Source organism: Cajanus cajan, chromosome 5 (genome assembly GCF_000230855.2).
Source record: "Cajanus cajan strain Asha chromosome 5, NIPB_CcT2T_4, whole genome shotgun sequence".
Classification (NCBI taxonomy): domain Eukaryota; kingdom Viridiplantae; phylum Streptophyta; class Magnoliopsida; order Fabales; family Fabaceae; genus Cajanus; species Cajanus cajan.
The window spans coordinates 70912482-70936896 of NC_138521.1; the positions used below are offsets into that span (position 1 = coordinate 70912482).

General features: G+C 32.8%; 2 protein-coding genes across 2 annotated transcripts; one reads left to right on the forward strand and one right to left on the reverse strand.

Moving 5' to 3' along the window:
• Nucleotides 1-7442: 7442 nt before the first annotated feature.
• On the reverse strand, nucleotides 7443-11268 carry LOC109809289 (S-adenosylmethionine decarboxylase proenzyme 4). Its single transcript, XM_020372548.3, has one exon. The coding sequence runs from the start codon at nucleotides 8867-8869 to the stop codon at nucleotides 7838-7840; it is 1032 nt and encodes a 343-aa protein (XP_020228137.1). The 5' UTR covers nucleotides 8870-11268; the 3' UTR covers nucleotides 7443-7837.
• Nucleotides 11269-21099: 9831 nt separating this feature from the next.
• On the forward strand, nucleotides 21100-22787 carry GATL4 (galacturonosyltransferase-like 4). The gene has a single exon (XM_020369922.3). The coding sequence runs from the start codon at nucleotides 21319-21321 to the stop codon at nucleotides 22345-22347; it is 1029 nt and encodes a 342-aa protein (XP_020225511.2). The 5' UTR covers nucleotides 21100-21318; the 3' UTR covers nucleotides 22348-22787.
• Nucleotides 22788-24415: the final 1628 nt, after the last annotated feature.

Below are 24415 nucleotides of genomic sequence, written 5' to 3' on the forward strand. Positions count from 1 at the left end.
ACCAATAGCAACCAACTATATACAACAAAATAGGCTACTATAAGGTAGCCTACAAAAAAAAATATTCAACTCTAGACACCTCCTATGACCCCTAGCAGCTATCTCCTAGCCTATCCTTGCTCTGCTCCCATACAACATATGATCATCGCAGTCCAAACAACATGGTAACATGCAAGGGTAAGCTAGAGACAATAAGCAACTCATAATAATTAAATATGCAACACAACGACTATATAATCATCTTCACATCCAACATAGAAGATAACAACACATATACTATACATCTTAATATCATTTCAACTTGATTCAACATATCACCACTGTATCAACACTTCAACGCAACTACTGTACAAACTATTGGAATAGTTACCATATTCATCATAACAATAACCAACACATGTATTACACATCTCTCAACAACACATGTTTAGAAGTAACTTACATCATAACAACACTATCATCATTATCTTACTTGCTCAACATACAACGCACAACATCTAAACAACATATATATATATATATATATATATATATATATATATATATATATGAAAATAACTCAACACTAGCAACTTAACATCACTATCATCATCAAATAGTTCAACACACAACACATAGACAACCTACATCTCAACAGCACATTCACAACACGTCAACACATACAACTCATATCATCCCAATATCAACTCATCAACACATACAACTTATATCATCACAGTATCAACTCATCAACACATTCAACTTATATCATTACAATATCAACTCATTAACACATTCAACTTATATCATCACAATATCAACTCATCAACAACTTATGTGTCGTCACGCATTTCAACTTGGAGATCTCCTACAACACAAGGTGAGAAGCTTAAGTGGCTAGATCTTACCGAACCGACAACACATAACCTTTTTGGGCTTGCTAGGTAAACAACAAATTTGGATAAAAATCTATAACACGATAACGGTTTCTTAGACTTTGCCACTTAAACAAGGAAGTATAGTACTATATTAGGATAGAACAGCTGGGTTTAGGCCTACCACGACATTAGCTAGCTCAATTAAGCCATCAATAGGATTAGCCTACCGACTATCCTCCAAATGCTACAACCCTCCAATACTCGGTTAGGAACTAAGTTCCCAACTTCGTATTTTTCTCAAATTGGCTGCTTGTAATCGGTATAGCTCAACCTGACTCCTATACCGTGGTCGCTTTGTACACGTGTGCCTCGACCTTGCCCACACACAGGACCAACTAAGTCCTAGAGGAGAACAACACAACATCCACTCCAAGGGACAACTTCCCAAGGAGAGTTTTCAACAAATTGGGCTGTCAGAGCACCACAACTATCTCAATCCACACAATGGGATGAGCAACTTCAAAAATATATCCTCTAATCATAGTGATCAAATTTGGTCACTTGTAATCAGTATAGCTCGACCTGGCCCTTATATCGTGGTCGCTTTGTACATGTGTGCCTCCACCTTGCCCACACACGGGACCAACTAAGTCCTAGAGGAGAACAACACAACGTCCACTCCAAGAGACAACTTCTCAAGGGGTTTTTTTAACAAATTGGGCTCTCAGAGCACCACAACTATCTCAATCTGCACAATGGGATGAGCAACTTCGAAAACACAACTTCTCAAGGGGGGTTTCAACAAATTGGGCTCTCAGAGCACCACAACTATCTCAATCTGCACAATGGGATGAACAACTTCGAAAACATCTCCTCTAGTCCTAATGATCAACAACTTATCATCACAACTGATTCAGCTTGCAACTCAACAGCACAGCTCATCTTAACAACTTAAACAACACACAACTTTCAACTCATCATCTTAATCAACTTTCAACTTAAACAACACACAACTTTCAACTCATAGTACAACACACAACTTTCAACTCATAGTACAACATACAACTTTCATCACACAGGTACATCTTCTCATCATATCACAATATATAAATGGTCCACACATAACATATAGCAACTTTAACAACATATCACATATTCAACACATTTCTATTTAGCACAACAACTCATTTAGCACCTATACACAACTACACAGCTCTACAACTCAACTACAACATGTATCTCATTTACATCCCATCTTCATCACAAAAGCATCACCAAACAACATCATTAATCAATATTATCAACACACAACATTTTCATCACATAACACAACTCATATTACATGTTTACAACCCATCTATCATGCTAAATTACACACCCAAACAACACCAATCAACCTAAGCACCTAAAATAACTTTCAACTTAACCAAATTACTACTTGTGAAATGGCAACCTTCACATAAAAAAGCGCATAAGGAGTTATACTACTCCTACTATTCTCATCCTTATCTCATATGAAATATAAGAAGATCTCCTACAACTCTCATGCAGACACCAAGTCCTAATTCCTTCATCTACCTTGTCAAAAATTCTAAAAATCGTAACAGTTATAACCAATGCTGGCAGCTTGACCCCTCTTCACTAAAACAGCCATATATGGAGCTTTAGAACTCCTTTTTGGGTGATTCCAGCGTCATTGGAAAGCTAACATCCAAGGCTAAAACTTCCATGAAGACCCTAAGACCAAATTCGGTCATATAGCCCCAGCGCTGCAGCGCTCAATCCAGCACTTTAGCTTCAACTCTCTGCCAGCTCAGTTTCCTTTCCACGGCCATGACTACAAGTTTATGTCACTCCAATTTTTTTCCCATAGCCATGGCTGCAAATCTACAGCCATGACTGCAAGTCTCTGCTACTCCATTTTCCCTCCCACGGCTATGGCTGTGAATCCACGGCTATAGCTGTGGGTTTCTACAAGCTCATTTTTCCTCCACGACTATAGCTGTGAATCCACGGCTATAGCTGTGAGTTTCTGAACTTCCAAAATTCCATGAATTTCACCTTCATTTTCACTCACATCCTCCATGAACCTGCAATCCAAGGAGACCCAAACCATGCTACAACTCAAATGCACCACTACCAACCACATGCAACCCAAAAACATTAAGAATCACAACATGCATGCACCAAGATTCAAGAGATCATCAAGAACAGCTACAAGGTTTCAACTTTACCACATGCAACCAACCCATCTCAATTAATCAACTCCTAAATCACATCTTATATGAAGATCCAACTACATGTAAGCCAAAATATATGACAAATTCAAGTTCTAGCTTCCCTTACCTCAATCCCAACTCCATGAGGAAGAAGAAGGGAAGAATAAAGAAGAAGAAAAGAATGGAGGAAGAAAATCCTTATCCACAGCCTAAGCTCCACCACTTCAACCTTGAGAAAGAAGACCACAACGAAAGAGCTTCAAGAAGAAATGCGAGGGAATGCGAAAGAAAAGGAAAATGAGAGAGGAAAAAGGAAAATGAAAGAGGGAGGAGAAGTTACGGGTCTTACAAGAGTGACTATGGTAGTATTCATACTCACACCTAGAGCCGTCAAAGTGGGCCGGGACCCGTGGGCCAACCCGACCCACCTTGAAAACGGGCCGGGCTGGGCCAAAAAAAATTAAGTTTTATAGTAGGTGGGCATATCTCAACCCGACCCACTTTGACCCGGCCCACCCCGCACCAACCCACCATTTTTTTTGCAATAAAAATTTAAGTATGATTTGTAGTTAATTTTGTATGATGGAATATTGAAAAATTTTATTTTAGACTTTTATCATGATTTGTATTTAATTTTGTATGATGAGTTATGACTTATGACTATTAATGATGCTAATTTTATAACTATTATGTTAATTTATAATTAATTTAAAATTTTGAATTTTGTTAATAATTTTTTTTAATTTTTGGTGGGCTGGTGGGCTGGCCCGTATAACCCACCAACCTGTGGTGGGCCGGGCCAGGCCAAATTTTAAAAAAAAAATCAAAAGTGAGCCGGGTTAGGTTGGCTCGTTTTTAAAGTGAGTCAAGGTGGGCCGGCCCACATGGACCGGGCTGGCCCGCTTTGACAGCTCTACTCACACCTACCCACTAAATACATTAACTTAAGTATTCACATGTTTATGGTGTGCTTTTTATATATTTTTTTACTATTTCAATAAAATTATCGTTGAATGTAAGTTAAAAAATTAATATCAATTATTTATCTTTAATATTTTAATAAAATTAATATTAAATACAAATTTAAATTTATTTGTAATACTTAAAAAAATTTAAAAAGCTCACAAATACCTATAAATTTCTACAAACATTTATAAAATTTGTGGGTATAAGATAACCTTTTATTTGATGGGATAGGAATAGATGCTCTATTACCTACCCTTCGAGACTCCATTAACATTCTTAATATGACATGTTTATTATTAAAATATTATGTTAATAATTAATGTGATATATTGATTATTAATACATATTTTATATATATATATAATTAGAAATATATTATGTTAATAGTTATTGTGTCATATTAATAATAAATGTATTATTTCATTAGTTAATTAATAATTTTACACAATTAGTTAATTAATAAGGTAATAAAATGTGTAAAATTTAAAAAGTTATATAAGAAAGTTCGGGAAAAAAAAGTAATGAAAAGTAAAAAATCAAGCCAACATTAAAAATTGAAGGGGTGAGTGAAGAGAGTTTATAATCTCAAAATTGACTGTTGTATTTTACAAATTAACATAATGTTTAATTTTTTCTTATGTAATTCTTAAAACTGTACATCAGCATTTTTCTGACAGATTTCTTTTTCGTCTAGTTGCGATAAACGGGTTTCTAGACTTACAACGTGTCACAATTTTAAGTTTTAGCTTTTCATTTGTTTGATAAGCATATCGTTTATTAAATTACGGTGAGTAATAGGACACTTTCTCTAACCACTTACTTATTAATATATTTTTTATTGATAATAATTTTTAAAAAATTATAAATTTTATATATTTTACATTTTATTTAATGAATCTTTTCTTATTTAGAAATAGGATTTATAAAAAAATGTAATTTTTAATCAGTAAAAAGAAAAGTATTAAAAAGAAAACGTTAGAGTGAAAGTCACTACCATTTATTTTTAAATTATTCACTAAAATGTTCATTGTATATATTTTTTCATCTTTAGAAAAATAAATAACTAAAGCTCAAACATAATTATAAATAATACGTAAAAAAATGATAATAAAAATAAAATAAAATATTTCATTAATATTATAAATAAATAAAATCTGAACTTATTTAGAATTATATATAATAAAAATTATACATATATTCATATGATATAATTAAATAAATGGTGTAAAAAAGTAGGGTTAAATATATTTTTAATGTTTATTTTCATGTTATATTCTTAAATCGATTTAATGATTAAGTAAAAGGCAAGTAATCATATTTGATTATATATTATTGTTTACAAAATCATATTAATTTGTTATATCCCTAAAAAACATTATAGTTCCATAAAATGAATATGATTTATCTTTTTGCAAATGAATATTAAGGGAGCAAAAATAGTTTTCAAATTTTGGAGGATGAAAATCAATAATTTATTTTTATCAGAATCAAAATTAAAATTAGTTTATTTTACACGAATTGGTAATAGTGATTTCAAAACTTAGAGGAGTGAAAAACAAAAAAAAATATAATTACAAGACTAAAAATAAATTTAAGTCTTAAATATTATTAGATTTAATTTATAAATTTTAAAATAATAATAAATAAAATGAAGAAAAAAATTAAAATTATTAAAGATTTATTTTTTTATATTATTAATAAAAAACACGACTTTTAAAATAATTATTATAAAGTCAATTTTAAAATAATCATTACAACCTCAGTCCTAATTAAATATCTTAGCTTCCTTAGGTTCATTTTTCTTAAAATGAGTCCTTTTAATTTTTATCTTAATATCCAGAGAGAGGTATGGATCGTGGAAATGTAAATATGTGAGGGGGTTAAAACTAGAAACCATAAAAAAATAAAAATAAAAATCGTAAGCAAAAAGTGTAGATGAAGAGATTGAGAAGGGAGTGAAAGTGAGAACTCCATTTGACTTTTCCGAGTCTGTTTTTTTCTTTTATACTATTTAGTTTTATTTAAGTAACTTTTTTTAATGAATGATTTTAGTAGCCCTTACGGTGTGTTTGGATGAGGAATTTATATAAGGTAATTCATTTATTTGAAGAATTTTAAATTCTTTTAGGTGAAATGCTTTGTTTGGATGAGGAATTACAAAGAATTTGAAATCTAAGTATTTGTGAAATTCCTTAAAATAGTAGAATTTCAAATTCTTCCAAAAATGGAAGAATTTGAAATTTTTCATATTTATTTTTCTTATTTCACCTATATATTTTATCTTATCTCTTCATTCTTTTAATTATTAGATATTCAAAAATATTTTTAAAATTATTAAATATTATCTTATATTAATTTTTAAAATTATTAAATATTATCTAATATTAACTTTTAAAATTATTAAATATTTAAAAATGGATTAATATTTATTTTTATAAAATTTAATTTAAAAATCTCAACATATAAATATATTTTTAAAATCAATTTTACTATGGTGGAATAAAATTATCATATTAAACCTAACAATTTAAAATTTAAGAAATTTGAATTGACTCATCCAAACAAAATATTTTAAGAATGATAGAAATTGAAATCAAAGTAATTTAAATACAAAAAATTTAAAATTCCTTAAATTTGTAAAATTTCTCGTCCAAACACACTATTAAGATGCTATTTGTACATATGCAGAGGGGGGCAATTGAATTATTTTTTGAAGTTGTTTGTTGAAGATAAAAGAGTAAATGTAGATCACAGAATGCAGTATTTAAATCATGTATAGACCACTAACTCATCGAATTGTATTTGTGCTTTTCAGGCTTTCATTTAGTAAGTTCAAACTTGTATTATACAAAACAAGTATACTTATGAAACTTTTTTGGAAGATCTCCTAGTTTATAAAAGGGGAACCAAGAATTTGGAGCATATTATTGTGATTTCTCTGCTTGTCTCCTACTTTTATTATCTATTTGCCTTGAATGTGGCATGCAATTATGGCCACATGCACTTTAAGTTTCATAACGCCGAGGAAATGCCACCACCCTTTGGTACTTGTTAGACCTTAAATCCACATAATACATACGTATAATAAAACAGAAACGAAGATGAATTAAAGAGTTATTTCGTAATGAGAAATATTTTGTAAAAATACAAAAACCAGCTTGTTTAATCTATTATGTTTAAGATTATATGATACCTTGCTGATCTTAAGCATTTGTAATGTATAATGAGAAAAAGGCATATAAAAAGTGACACGTACGAGAAGACAACTTTATTACGTATAATTCTGGTAATGCCTCATGCACCTATGCCCATTTTGATTGCTTAGCAGGGGCAGAGGTGGGAGAAGAGAGAAGAGAGTGTAGCAGTGTAGCAGAGAGAAATGAAAAATATAGAGAGGTAGTGAAGGAAAAAAGTGTGATTTTGTTGTTTAATAATGTAGAAAGAAAGCATAAAAGACAAGAGAGGGAGGGAATGAAAGAAAAGGGGAGAAGAAGGAAGAAAGAAAGGTGAAAGAAGAGCACTTTAACACCCACTAAAAATCATCAAAAATGTTAGGTGACAAGGCTAAGTGGGGTGCATTATCATGATCCTCCCAGTATCCCACTCTCCCAGTAACCCAACCTCTTGTACTTACCACCCACTTCTCCTATCTTTCTAAACAAGTCAATCCCACATTCATCACCCCTCACAACCAATAACATTCATCCACGTCACCACCCTCTAAAATTTTCAACTAACTCTAACTTCCTACCTATGATAATTAATACGCCACCGCCACAACGGCCTCCTCTCTTTTTAAACACTTTTCCGGCGAGCGCTGAACGTTTGAAAAACCACGCTGCCCGCGGCGGGGAACTGGTCCATCGCACGGCTCCGACATTTCAACCCGAGAGGCTCCACGGCGGTGGCCACCTGCGTCCACATGTCGTTGGTGTAACCGTTGCATGTGGTGGAAATGGACATGGTACCAGGACGGAAAATCTGCACCACCTTCCTCAACACGTGTCCCATGTTGTCGCTGACGGAGCCTACACACTCGAAGCTGGCGTAGCTGAAACCGTCCTCCGGAGTGACGTGGATGGTGGAGTACCAATCCCCGTCCATGCCATTCATCGAATACCCACACGGGTCGAACGCGAAGTCGCAGATGAGCGCCTCCGGGTTTATCTCGTTGATCCCCGTCACCTCCGTCATCTCCTTCCCGGCGGAGTCGCCGGATTTTCCGTCCTCCGCTCGCCGGAAGAATTTCCGGGCGAGGATGGGGTCCAGCTCCGTCATGCAGATCTCCATGGTGAATAACAACTCGTTGTCGTGATGATGATCATAAGGCACGTGCGAGGTGGCTGTGAACACGTGCCATGAGTGAGAGGAAGATTTGGAGGGCATGATGGAGGCTTTTCTGAAGCAGAGGTTTGGAGGGATGGTGTCCTGCAGGTAGGACACTTCGTCCTTGAAGCTTGTGTGAGGGAAAGGCTGTGCCTTGGGGAAGATGAAGCTTCCTCTTGTGTAGCGGCAAAAAGAGAGGGTGAGGCCTAAGTGGTGAGCGTAGTGGATCAAGGGAATAATGGATTTCAGAAGTTGGGTTGTGCCACAGGTTTTGATTATGATCTTTGTTGGGTAAACAAAGAGGCTTGATTCTGATAACACGTAGGCATCAAAGTAAGAGTTTCCAACGGCTGAAACCACAGTGCATTGGACAGCTTCCAGGACTTGTTCTAGTGATTCAAAATCAAGCTTTCTTAGACCAAGTGGGAACATGGCTGGATCATCGCCGAAGAAATGGAGCTCTAGTCGTTTCTCGAACCCTTCGAAGCCTGAGACAGCCATTTGGTTTTTTTATTTTTATGTGTGTGTGTTTGTGTTTGGGAGAAGGGGATGTAACAGAGGAAAAGGAAGTTTGAGATTGTGAGAGGAGAGATTTGAATAGGTTGAGGTGAGAGAAAGGATTGGGGGGTCAATGGGATTTATAGGTGTGTGCGAATCAGAATGAGAGTGTGTAGGATGTAGTAGTGAGAGTGTTTGGAAGAAAGCATGCGGGTGATGGAACCAAGAATCATCATTGTAGGCATAATGAAGTGAATAGGATGATGATGTGCTACAATTTGTTGTTAAGTTTTTTTAGTGCAATCTTCTCTTCCATCCCCGAAAGCAACAGCGAACGGAATTTAAGCCCACGCTTACCATTTTTTTGCTCTCTTGTCACTTACTGTTCTATGTCTCTATTCTCCACTAACCTCACTCACTGTTTTAGATTTCTAGTTCTCGCTCTATCTAGTTACCAATAGTACACAACAACAGTGCTTCTGTTTTTTTCTTTCTCCCAAATAGATTTAGGATTCAATTTAATAATTTAAAGATGCACAATCATCACTTCAAACAGTTCTCCAACTTACTTGCTCATCATATATTAGTCTACCATTATTATCAATTAACTGGCTTTAGTGGTTTGAGGAAAAAAACAATTCAAATATTTTATACATTTGGGCTTTATGGTGTGTAAAGTTAGTTCTCTTTCTTGTTATCAAAATTTACATATAGGGGGAAATTTAATTAAATTTGAAGTTTGAAGGTTAAGGGGTTTGTTTTGACTATAATAATTGGTTCAAGTGATGCAAGGGAATTGTCAAGCACAAAAATTGCATCGAAACCACGTGATAAAGTTCTTTTCAAAATGACAAAGCAAATTTAGTAAGTGTTCTAGATCATGGTCATTCAAAGGGATTTGGATTCATGAGTCAAAATTCAGCATTCAAACATAACTATTTGAATGATAGTTCCAATAAAATAGAAACATAATCATAAACCAGAGCTAGATGTTGTATTGTTGTTCTGCAGGACAATAATTATTGGCTCTGTAGAGGTAATAGATCATTCTAATTAGAGCTACATTACTAGCACAAGAGGTTAAAAACACAGCATAACTCAGTTAATTTGCAACCAAAAAGTGAAATTGGAAATAAAAGTACCAATCACTTGGGGATTTTGTTTGATATGAGCACACTATAGCTAGTACTGATAATGGCTACTGCATAATGGAAAGGTGAAAACACCTCAGATGATGGAGACAACATTGTCTATTCCTAGGAGAGCAGGCCTTAATTAACAAAAAACTTGACGTGCCCAAAATGTCATCCATATTTGGGGTTAGAATTATAATTATTATTATGCAGAAGATAAAAAAAAAAAAAAAAAAAAAAAGGAAAGGGGAAAAAAGAATAAGAAAAAAACAAAAGGAATCAGGCGTGGCATGCAAATAATGAGAATATCCTTGAATGAGGGAGGCCCGTACGTGAAATGAAAAGGCACTCACATCATTTTTATTCTTCATGCAATTTCATGGAGGTAAGTGGCATTATCATTATTTTATCTATTTATCAACTTGATTTCTGTATTTATCAAAGCATGCATGCAACCATATCAGCATCGAAATTGAAAAGGATTCTCTGTATCCTCCGAGTGATCGGTTTTAAAAAGCTTGGGATATAGAAAACAATTGCCGATCTTTAATTTTTAAATGTTTTGGTGACTTGTGTCGCAATACCATGGGATACAGCTGATTCTAACATATTTTTATTTTTTATTGTTTCCTGCTAAACACAGCTTACAAATGCCGTTCAGTTTGCAAATTTTTTTTTCGACCAACCCCAATTCAATTATAATAACTCTCTTCCAATTTGGTCAGACATTAAGTTGATTTGGATCATAATGTTTATCTAGTTTGATGAGGGAGGAACAGTAATTACGAAGTAAAAGGGAGTAATTAGTGCTTTGTGGTCTTTTAGAGGAAGTTTTGCTAGCCCATCTCTGCCTATACCTAAAACTATCTTCCTCATCATGTAAGTGGTCTCCTTAACTTCCAATTTAAGAGTATTGTCAAGATTATGTCAATTATTCAGCATAATCACTACTACAGAAGCCTCCCCTCAATTAGTAGAAAGAGTTATTTAAAAAAAAAAGGAAAATAAAGAAAAAGGTTGCACACTAGAACCAAATGGTTGGAGGGGAATGAATAAACAAAATTTTGCGGTAAAAGGGAGTAGAGAAAGGTTGGGGGAAGGCAATGCAATGATGAAAATTTGTGAGTTCAGAATCAAAATTCAGTTTTGAGAGGTAGAAATGATGCAGAATGTATGGCCTCATGAATAAAATTTATGGGTGTGGCTGGCAGCCTCCATTATGACCACAATCCACCTCTTCTTAATGCACGCGCACCACCAAACTCAAACACTATCTCTTAAGCCCACACTTTCACACTCTCACTCTCACACGCAAGGTAGCCAAACCCAACATACCAACACACACTAACACAAACGCACACGCTTCACAATTTTGCATATACAGTCATTTGCAAATGTATCCATCACGAAAGAAAAGTTGCTGCTGAATCAAATCTTACTTAAAAAGTCTCAAACAAATTCTTAACGAAACAATCCACCTTTTTACATAAAAAGTTTCGGCCAAATATCCTAGACCTCAGGACTTTGGTAATTTGAAGGGACAAAGAAAAGGATATGTCAAAAACAAAAGAGTAGTTAAAAGTTGAGAGTTGAAACCATCCTTAATCTGAAAATTTGACCCCACTAACACTAAAAGTGGTCACACCTTTCTAAAACTCAACAAGCTTGGCTTGAATGCCACATCCTCTTCCACATCACCCCATTCTTTTGCTTACCCCCATCCTACTTCTCATACCTTAGCCCAAATCATGATAATAATACAAACCCAAAACCCATGATTGGTCCCACTAATTGCCCCCCGACAAGCACCATGGATGGTCCCATAGGACTACACATCATCTAGTATGTGTCCAACTTCATGGAACACCGGGGTCCATCTATGTTTCAAGAGTTAATTAGATTTGGGAGACATGTGGTCCCCACCATGCCCTTAAGAGCGAGACAGTGGCATTAGTGGTAAGGTGCAAGCGGGCTTTAGCCGCCATACTTGCTAGCACGCGTAGATTTTGGCACACATGCGGCGAATTGGCTCACAAACACACACAAATGGGTTAGTATATGGTTTCGGAATTTAATTTTTTGAGTGTGCAAAAGCACGACTAATGAGCATAACAGAAGTGCTACTGTATCATGCGCACAAATATTGGCAAAAATGCTTGCCAGGGTGCCCACCATGTTGCAACTCAAAATTCGGAAAGGGTTCCCTTATCATGTTATAATATGACATAGTGCAGACTGAAGAAGCCATGAAAGTTGTTGGATGCTTCATTCATGTTTATCTTTGTATCTAGGCACATTCTTCTCAAGCTTTCGATGAGTCAAGATCATTGGATAGAGCTTCATTAGTATGGTGTGGGTCTGTCTCATAGGTCTTATTCCTTTCCATTGACTTTTCCCTCTTGTATAAAAGAAAAAAAAAACAAAGCATCATGTGCAGTGCAGGATAAACAGGACTTTAATCCCGTGCACTTAGTGGTACAACCTATTGGACGAAAATGAACAAAATAAATCTTTCATGCCCAAAACATATTGCATCCTCTCTATTTTTTATTCTTTTCATCGTGTCCCAGGTGTCAGTGTGACAATTGTTATCAAAGTATCCTTTTGATGATTGTATGAACATGCTTAAGGAAATTTTTTGGGAAAATCAACCATGCAAATATAAAATAAAGAGGCTTCATCCGAAGCTGAGTTGGATTGGTTTCAAACTTTTTTTTATTTAAAGACTTAGAGGAGACCATATAATGGTCCATATTGTATTCAAAAGGGACATTTATGAAAAAAAGAAGGGTAGCAGTAGTAAATAGTAATCTAGAACTACAAAAGATGGCTCCCACAAGAATCATTCCTCATAGGTGTGCTTAAGATTTTTTTTGAAGCAAACAAGACATTTTCTGAAATTTTAAGTGGCCAATCTCATAGGGAAGTCCCACAATAACAAAAACAAATATAGAGAGAGAGACACTGGTCCCTTACCACAAGCCAAGGTGACCAAATTATTGTGGTTCTTTTGTAAGGAATAATAATGTGATACCTCGAGCCCTGCCAATGCCAGGGCTAAATCTATCTCGAAAGATGAACATAACCATACAAATAGAAAGTGAAAGAGAGAGAGAGAGAGGGCACAATACACAGCAATAGCATATGATAAATCCCCCCCTTCCATACACGCCACATCATTCCTCTCGTGCTTTAACCAAACCAAACTTCTCTCATTTTGAATACAAATGCATGTCTTTGTCTATTTTTTTGTTGCAAAATTCGAATCTCTCTTGATTGCTTCACCCCAAGCATCATTCTGCTGCGTGACCCTCACTGCCTTCCCTGTACCCTCTCTCTCTTGCTCTGTCCTTCTTATTGGTTTACTTTCCCGTACAATACAAGTATGCTGTACAGAGGAGTCACACCCAATCATGGCCTCTTTCACATCACCGCACACTCAAATTCATGTGCCAGATATGTTGAGATTTCCCATGTTTTCTTCCATAAAAATATTTATGCAATTTAAGGAAAATTTTATTCCACTTTTGATAACAACCAATTTCAATTAAATTAATATCCAATAAGCAACAGAAGGTTAGGTGGCAACAAGAAGATATAGTGGGCATGTGAGGGATTCACGTGTTGTTGACATGGGACATAGCATCTTATGTTGCCATGACAAAACCACAATCGCAATTGCAGATAAGAGAATTTGTATGGGAAGTGGGTGGAGGAGTTTCGAATGTTGTCATGCTTGTGTTTTGTCTTTGTTATTGGAGATGTAACCGTGTAAGTACAGAGGCAGAGGAAGCATTTTTTTTCAAGTTTCTAGAGACAAGGAAGTGAACTGTGACCTCATGCTGAAAGGATAAAAATCCTGGACAGCCATTTTTTGGTGTCTGAGATATTGGAGGTCATGGCCGAAACTATTTCCATTTTCAAGTGGTAGGTAGGAGTAGGACCTTACCACTACCAGTTTGTGATCGGGAAAAGTGATAAGAGAGCTACTTCACAAGCTTCATCTTCATGCTTTTACTGTAGAGGAGAGAGTTTATAATGCAACTTTGTGTCTGATGGCTACATTGTGGTGTGAACTTGCTGACAAGGGTTAGTGTGAAAATTTCAAATCCCACTTCAACTAAAGATAAAGTTAGCTTAGAATATAAAAATGAGATATAATTTAAGTCAATTTTGGAAAACCCTTAAATCTACAATTTAAAATAGTATCCAAGTTATCTTAAATCAATTGGAAAAAAAAAAAATAGACCATTTTAAGATGGTACGAAAAATAGAATTTCATAAATCTAGTTAGTAGATTGGGTTGAATTATTTTTCTTTATTTACAACTTAACCCGACAAATTAGATTAAAAAATTTCCTATAAATCTTTTCATAGAAGATAAACTTCTAAAAAAAATACTCTCTTTTAAAAATTTCTTACAAAATATTCTTGCATAACATTGGATATAATTTAATATATATAAGTTTATCTATCACATAATATCTCATTTAAAAATAATTGTTTAAAAACGTTATAATATTACTAAATACTAGAATGATATTGGTCATATGGCAGTCTAATCCAGTTTAGCACATACCAAATGTTCTCACTATAGCTTCAATGACATACTTCTCAATTATAAGTAAATTATTCTGCAGATGGATAAGCTTCTACTGCATTTCTTACACTGAACTGCCCAATCACTGTTTTCAATCATTTGTAATTTCATAATGTGCCGATATTAACTTCAAATTGTTGGATCAAAGGTTGTTAACTTGAGGAACCTTGGATGTGGACTAGCAGCTGATATATGGAGCTTAGGATGCACAGTTTTAGAGATGTTGACTCGGCAATTTCCTTACTCTCATTTGAAAGTAGTATGTCTGACATTTTTTTACTATAATCTTTACCTTCATCTTTGTATATTGTCCTTGTTTTCCTAGATTCATTTATTACAGAGACAGAATTTTCGTCGTTACTATTTCTAGGCCACTCCTTTAAATTATCTCATAAATTTTAGTTCACTTGCCTTCTCACCTTGCAGACAATCAAGTAACTCAGATTGTACTTACCTTTGATTATTTGAAATCAGATAACTCATGATACATTTTTTTTTTCCATGTAACAACAGTTGCAAGCGATATTTTCTATTGGCAGGTTCCAGAATCTTTGTCAGTAGATGCCTGAGATTTCATTCTTATATGCTTACAATTTAATCCAAGCAAACGGCCAACTGCTGCTCAGCTATTGGACCATGCATTTGTAGAGAGACCATAAGTCCTGTTTCTTCAAATATTAATCTTTTACTGTCTAAAGAGCTATTTTGGAGTGTTTATCCTAGCTGAGTGAGGAAAGACCTCAGTTTAGACAGGAGTTAGAGTAACGATTGGTAGTTGATACTTGATAGAGTCACTGGCATGCTCCCTTAACATGTGTATACAGTTAGCCAAAGAAAGGGAAAGTAGGTGCCTAACAAAGGATGCAGTCTTTATTAAATTGATTGTTTGGACTTTCTCTTCAGCTAGAGCAAGAGTGAAGGTTCACGGTTCTATCTTAGATGAGTGGATTAAGCCTAACTCAACCCGACAAAATCGACTTATAAGGTGAGGGTTATTTTTCACTTATATACTATTGAATTGCCTAATCTCTAGGCGATATGGGACTTAGGTAAATCAATACACCCCATCACGTCCAGCACTATTGGGCTTGGTACGTGAATACCATTTTAGAATAGTGGATTAAGCCTAACTCAATCCTACAAAACCGACTTGTAAGGTGAGGGTTGTTTTCCACTTATATACTATTGAATTGCCTAATCTCTAATCGATGTGGGACTTGAATTTTTTTTCAATAATTCTGTTAAAATTTAATGGTTATTAATTATGTAGTGTGTCCCAACGCACATCATTAAATATTTTTAATTTTATTTAACAATTGTTAAATTATTACTGCCGCTCTCTATGCATAAGAATTAGGAAATAAATGAGTATCTTATTTTAATCTTAAGAAATATCAGACTATTTTCTAAATGTATTAATTGATGATTTTTTATATTTTAAATTTATTATTAGTATGTTAATGAGTCATTTATTCAATTTTATTTTTTTATAAAAGTGTATGTATTTACTGAATAACTAATGTAATTTAATTTTGTGAATATTTTTAAAATAAAATTTTAAATTATGACATTATTAATTACAAGTAACTAATTTAATTATTTTTATTGTTCTTGATTTAGGTATTTATTATTTTATATAGAAAAATGAAGATAATATGATATAATATGATAACCTCCTAATACTTTTAACATGTTATACAAAGTTAATTATCATTAATTACCTCATAACACAATTAACTATGAATCGACAATTATATAACAAGATTTAAAATTTTTCCTAATTACTTTGGAAACAAAACTAGTTATATTTACAAATATAGTTAACTTCATGTGATGAATAATGATCAATACCTTTGTGATATTATTAAACACTTGTTAAGCAATGTTAAATACGGTTGAAAACTCGTTGCACTATTAATCGATTATTATATATAATTATGTTTATTTACTTTTGAAATATATCTATAATTAACTACCTTTTCGGGCAAATGCATAGTAAACATTAGTTTTTTCCCTTTGAGTAATTGCAACATTTTTGTTTTCGGAAATATGGTTATTTTTTAAGACAAATTTACCCGTATCTTTTTTATTTGAAATTTGACAACAGCTTGTATAATTTAAACATATAAAAAGAAATACGGGTAATATAAAAAAAAAAGATGACCAGAATTTGCCTCCAAACTTTCCATAACATATAATAAAAAAGACTAGATCAACCCGAATTGCTAATATAATATATCAATTTAAGCATTATATATTTTAAATTATAAAATTAAATATTTTACAATACATGTTTTAAAATCAGTATTATAATGTATAATATCAAATTATATAAAATATTATATATTAAGTTAAATTTTTATATTATTGATACATAATTGTTTTAAAAAGTTAAACTTGAAAAAAAAAATTATTAGACCATACTGAGATACTTAAAATATAGCCGAAACTAATTTTTAAACATACTTTTATCTAATATCTTAAATTAGAAAATAAATTTGTATTCAGCAAAATTATTATAATTATATCTTTAATGGTTCACGAGAATACAACTACTGAAAAAAAAAAACTCGAAAGAAGATTGATAATATCATTAGTAATTATTTTGTAATGTATAACAATTGGATTTTGTAGAAATTTTTAATAATCATTAGTAATTATTAAAATATTTTTATCCAAATTTTTTCTTTTATTTTGATATATATTTTTTAATTATATAATATTGAGAAAACCTAATAATGATTAATAATTATTAAAATATTTTTATTCAAATTTTATCTTTTATTTTGATATATTTGTTTTTTTTAATTATTTTTGGTAATAGTTTATTTTATAATGTTACAAAAATCTAATAATAATTAGTGATTCTTACAATATTTTTATCCAAATTTTTTCTTTTATGTTGTTATATTTGTTTTGATATAATATAAATACTCTATAATATATATTTTTCCCTTTATTTTGATATACTTTTTTGTTTTAAATTATTTTCAATAATAATTTTAATATATATGTTTTTTAATTATTTTTAATAAAACTTTTATCTAATATTATTATTTATATAAAAAATATTTAAAAGAGAATTATTGGATAAAATAAATATTTACAATAGAATTATTGAAGAGAAGGCTATTGAAGAAAAATTATTGAAAGAAAGTTTATTAAGAGAATTATTGGAGGAAGATTTTTGAGGGAAGAAGTTATATTTCCTTTATATATGTACTATATAATATCCTTTTTTTTTCTTTTTTTTTGATATATATTTGTTTGTTTTAATTATTTTCAGTACTAATTTTGATATATTTGTTTTTTTAATTATTTTTTATAGAAGTTTATTTTATAATATTATTTATATATAAATTTTTTTTAGAAGAGAATTATTAGAAGGAATAAATATTATAATAAATTTATTGATGAGAAGTTTGTTAGAAAGAATTATTGAAAGTTTATTAGAGAAAATTAGTGGAGAAAAATTTTGTAATGAAGAAGTTAGTCTTTATATATATATTATATTATAGATACCGAGACGCCACAGATATCAAATTTAACTAAATATAGACGAATCAAAATCTTTGTTTAGGGTATTCTGCTTTTGCCCATTAAACAAATTTTGGGTTTAAGTTGTCTATGTCGTGGCTGGAAAGAGGTGACAACATGGCATACTGTCAACTCGCATTTTCTTTAGGATCAGATTATTTTAGCGAGGTTCACAACATTAATAATTGCTTAGTTTTTCTAATAATAAGCAAATATAATATGTGATTTATTCAACTTTATTTAAGGAATTCTTTAGCTTACTTCAATTAAAATGAGATGAAATAATCACTAAGACATTCACATTGTCCACATTAATTTCAAACCTATTGTTCAGACGTTGCCTTTATTGACCTTCTATATATATGATTTCTTTTAATATTTCTCTCGAATAAATAGTAAAAATTTAATATATTTATCTTATTTTTTTCAATATTTGACCTTTCATTTTTTTCGTTTAAATACTTAACAGATCTAACACGTATCATGACACGTGATATGATGACATGATAGATATCGTGCTATCATGTCACGCGTGTCATGACACGTGTCATGTCATCATCTAATGTTTATATCATATATAGTAATAAATAAAGGACACATCCTTCACTAATCGTTTATAGTCAATTATACTCTTTAATTATTAAAAAAATAAAAATAAAAAATAAATATTTTTTTTAACTAGCATTCTCCTTCATATACAATGAAGAACCGAATAGAATTATCACTATCTGAATAACATGTGCTCTATTATCTTTCTTATTATTTTATTTTATTTTATTTTTTTGAATATCAAGAGCCTCTTTTTCTCAATTAAATAAACAATTTGTCCTTGTGAGGGCAAATATAATCTCAAATGGATAGGATATGTATCAGTTGTTGTCATGTCTTTCATGTTCGTTAAATTTCTTACTCTCCATCAAATGTTGATCTTGGCAGTGGCAGACTAAAATACTTGTGGTTCATGTTCGTAAACTGTCCACATTTTGTCTTTCAAATTTTTATTCGACATTTATTTTTCTCATATATAAAAACTAGTTGACATGTTCAAAAATAGTTGCAGTCGCGGAGTCATGAGAATCCACCACACGTATCTTCTCACCCACCTTACAAGTGCTACTTCATCACGCACGTTTACATATATTATATGGTTTATTTGGATCACGCGGAATTGAAGGAGAGTAAAAGTGAGAGAATGAAAATCCGGATAGTCTTTTAATTTTTATTTAAAAAGAAAGTAAAAAAAAAAGTGACTTTTAGAAGAAAAAATATATAGTTTTTTGTTTGAAAAAATATTATCTATTTTATAAGTAACAATAAAAACAACTTTTATTAATAAGTTGTTACATATCACACCATTTTTTTATATTTTACGAATGAAACATCTCTTTTCCCCAATCCAAAATTTTTTAATTTTATTAAATAATTTTTATTAATAATTCCATGCCTTTACATTTTTCGCATTCATTTTTATTATTTTTTATTTTAATATTATATTATAATATAATATTTTTGATAAATTAACAAGGATCTGACACTTATTTAAGTACTTTCGACTCGAAGAGTAATCAATAAATACTAACTCTAACAACAAATTCTTATATAAACACTAACTCTAACAACAAATTCTTATAAAATATAGGTAGTTAATCATAAAAAGTGAATATAAGAATTACTTTTTTAGAGGTGACCTAAGTCTTTGTATATAAGAAAAGAAATCAAAACATGATTCTAACAAAAAGAAAGAGAGGATATAGCTTGTTAAAAAAAAAAATAACAAAACAAAACTCAATATGAAGTCAAATACACAATTTTGGAAATTATAACCCAAAATTGAACTGATCATTTAAGTATTGGTTTCCAAAATTGAACACAAGATTGGTCCATAAACACCCTTTCTCATTGGACGTCCAATAAGCTGTGAAATAGTTGATGACTTCCTCTTCATTAGGTTTTTTTAAGTTGAACGTTGTACATAGGAAACTAAGAAATAGAGTACGCTCTTCGTTGAGAATCAACAACACCTTATTAGACTACAAATAATTGAAGAAGAAATGGAGGAAATCGAAATTGGGTCATGAAACTCCAACAAACCATGTAGAAGTTGAGGGTTAGAGGAGGAAAAAACTAAAATTGCATGGGCTTTGAAGGGGAGGAAATCCGGGAGATTAGGAATGGCAAGAGTAATTAATGATCTGAAAGAAATGAGCAAAATGACAAAGAAATTAATCAGAAAGATGGAGAGTCGATTCGGAAGAAACAAGAGAAAAAATATTGGTGAGAATTAAAAATAAGTAGGACATATTTGGTATTTTTTTTGTTAGAATTGTACGACATACTTAATTTGTATAAAATAAAAAGAATGACGCATAATGATAAATTAGTCCATAAACTTAAGAAACCATTTACTTGAATTACTATGTAATAAGTGCTACTTAATGATGCATAATGAGAAATTATTAAGAGGTTGTAATACCACATAATATACATGTTATATAATGATCCGTAGATATAATTTAAAAGTATTTTTCTTTATTAAAAAAGTTCTTTATCAATAAATAATCTCTAAAAAATTCTTAGGTGAACTAGACTTGCTTAAGTGATCTTCAACTGCATAATAAATTTTCAATATATTGAGGTCCTGTATATCCCTCGCAGCTGCAGGGTGGCGAAAGTCGAAAGTCGAAAGTCCAGTATATATATATGGTACGTGTTTGATTGCATTAACATATAATTCAGCAGATTAATTACTTACGAATGAGCATGTTGAAAAATGATAAAATAGACATGTATGTATGCATGGAAGCAAAGCATAAGTAGTTGAGAAGAAAGCATGAAATATTAATAGCACGTCCTGCTGTTGAAGAAAGATTTGCATGGCTCCAAATATCTGGGCATGCAATAGGATAATTTAGAGATCTTAGCTAACTTAAACATGTTATATAAATAGGAAGGATCCTAAACCTAGAAAAGGGAAATTAAAAAAAGATATGATGAGGTGGAGATGGTTTTAGAAGGAGTGGAGGACATGGGCTGGGAAGAGGGATGAAATCTGGTTGATGAGTTGAAGCAATATTGTTCGGTGAGAAAAGAATAGTGTCCAAGTACACCGTACACGGGGTGGCCGGAACGTGAAGAGTTGAGGAAAAAGGAAAAGCTAAGAAGAAGATTAATTCGACGACAGGATGGTCTTTCGGAGTTGGACCTCCCTAATTGGCCTCCTGTCTCTCATCCTCCTCCCCCTCTCCTCCGCCATCCGCCTCGGCCTCGTCCGCCGTCCCTCGCCCTCCCTCCCCCTCTTCCGCGAGGCCCCGGCCTTCCGCAACGGCCACGAATGTGCCTCTGACATAATCAACGTCGCCATGACCCTCGACGCCAACTACCTCCGTGGCACCATGGCCGCCGTCCTCTCCATGCTCCAACACTCCACCTGCCCTGAGAACCTCTCCTTCCACTTCCTCTCCGCCCACGCCGACGCGCCGCAGCTCTTCTCCAGCATCAACTCCACCTTCCCCTACCTCAACATGAAGATCTACCGCTTCGACTCCAACCGCGTCCGCGGCAAGATCTCCAAGTCCATTCGCCAGGCCCTCGACCAGCCCTTGAACTATGCCAGAATCTACCTCGCCGACACCATCCCCGACCACGTCAAACGCGTCATATACCTCGACTCCGACCTCGTCGTCGTCGACGACATCGCCAAGCTCTGGGGCGTCCACATGGAAGGGAAAGTCGTCGCTGCTCCAGAATATTGTCATGCCAATTTCACTCTTTATTTCACCGATAATTTCTGGTCTGACCCCTCTCTGGCCAAGACGTTCAAAGGAAGGAAGCCTTGTTATTTCAACACGGGGGTGATGGTCATGGACGTGGACACGTGGCGGAAGGAGAGGTACACCGAGAAGGTTGAGGTGTGGATGGCGGTGCAGAAGCAGCACAAGAGGATATACCATTTGGGCTCTCTTCCTCCATTTTTGTTGGTTCTAGCCGGGAATATTAAAGCTGTTGATCATAGATGGAACCAGCATGGTTTGGGTGGGGATAACTTTGAAGGAAAATGTAGGAGTCTGCACCCTGGTCCCATTAGTTTGTTGCATTGGAGTGGCAAGGGTAAACCATGGTTGAGGTTAGATTCTAGGAAGCCATGCATCGTTGATCATTTATGGGCTCCTTACGATCTATATCGCTCCTCTAGACATTTTTTTGAAGAGTAGAAACCAGGGAGATCCAGAGGACTCGTGCTGCCAGCCGGAGATCATATTTTTTCATTTTTCTAACTCAAACTTTCGCTCTTATTGTCATAAAAAATTTAAAAAAAGACACTCAAATTTGGCTGACCAGAAAGGAAGTAACACCTCCAACGTTGTGTTGCTTTTTCTAGGCAACTGGGGGAGTTGTGTACTTTCATTTTTTCCTTTCTTTGGTTCAGTGTTCCTTAATCTTCTTTCTTTTTTGTTGCTTCATAGTGATCCTAGACGCGTCACAATATGCAAATTGTGCTGATTAGCTTAACTCTAGCTGATCAGAAAATTGTGTATTGGCCATGGTTGGGTTAGTTAATGCTAACGACTCCAACTTTTTGCAGAACTGTACCCAAATTTTGGTGTATGATTCACTGTAAATATATATTACGACGACATTTCACTTTTATTTATTTATTATTATTTGGCTCAGATACTAGCAGGTTTTTCCTCTCTGCTTCTTAGTGCACGTATATATAGCTTGAGTTGGTAAGAGGAGGAAAATACAAGAACAATGGACACTTTTCTTTAAACTTACAATTTTCTCTATATGTTTGAGACTATCTCCGATGTAAGGTTCTAGAATAAGAATCGGTTTCTACACAATTTATTTTACCATTGATTGGAATAACATGATTTTCACGTATAGAACTAATTCTTCCACGAAAACTTACAGAAAACAAGCGTATTATAAAGTTGTTCACCTTATATTTTTCAAATGTCATCTCAATTTGTCTGCCATTAATGAATGATACAACCATTTCATTTTGTAGTGCTTTACACAAGAGGAAGAGGTTTGAATTTAGGTTTGTGCGCAAATTTTATCAAATTAAAATGCCATAAGCAATGACGTAAAATTTCTCCATTGACAAGGTTTCAAAGGTTCATAATCAAAAGTTCATCGTGATATTAATCTATTTAGTTTATCAATTTGCTAGAATAACATTGTTAGATATACTAACTTGTTTGGTTGTGTAAGAAATGTTTATTTCAGAGTATAATTTCATTCTTGTCGGAATCACATTCCGAAAAATATATTATGTTTAAGAATATTATTTTTTATGTACATGTTTGGTTGACATTTAATAATTTCAGAAAAAAGAAATTTTTATTTAATTAAAAATTGAAAAATAAAAGTAATAAGAGAAATGAGGAATAATTAAAGTAGAGAGATAGTTACAATAGAAAGTTACTTTCATTTTGATAGAAATATTAAGATACTCACATTTCACCGTGAGAATGAGAAGTAAGGTAAGTATGAAGATTTTAATTTCTTGGAAATCAATCATTCTTGAGAAAACTTTTGCCAAATAAGGAAATGTGATATTCTCAAGTTCACCTTTTTAAAGAATCCACTTTGGCACCTTGAAAAAACACAATCTACAACGTTGAAGGAAAGAAAAAAAAAACTAAATATCCCAAATAAAAAAATGTAGAAGAAATAAAGATTTTTTTTTGTTTTCAAACTTATTCTTAAGTCTTGTCTCACTCTTTTTTTTTTTTATCCAAATTGAGAAAATTAATATTTAAGTGAATCCCACAGTTTTTTTTTCCTTTTTCTTTCTGTTAAATGTGTTCTCTAATTAGAGGGATTGGATTTCATTTGTTTTTTCCTTCCTTCACTGATCTTTCCACTCTTAATACTTGAGGATTTATGAAATTCAAGGAGAAAACTTTAATAAAACTTCAAAGATTTCATAACATATAAGATTAGGGTTTAAAGAGGAGAAATTTTGAGATTTTTTTTTCGTATTTTGAGTGAAATTTCATATCATGACTAGTAAATTTTGATTAGAAGGCAATTTAATCAATTCAATTATTTGTAAAGATTGTGGATAGAAAATACTGAAATTTAACAGTTTTAGAGAGACGCCATTGTGGCATATGGCAAAAGCATGACCAATACACGCTTGTGTCATAATTAACGATAACAATTTTTAGACTCCAAATAACAATAAACACCATTAAGTTCAAAACTTCAAAATTACAACAAAATGATAGTATAAAAAATTTCAATAAATCAACAGGTCACTGAATTTTT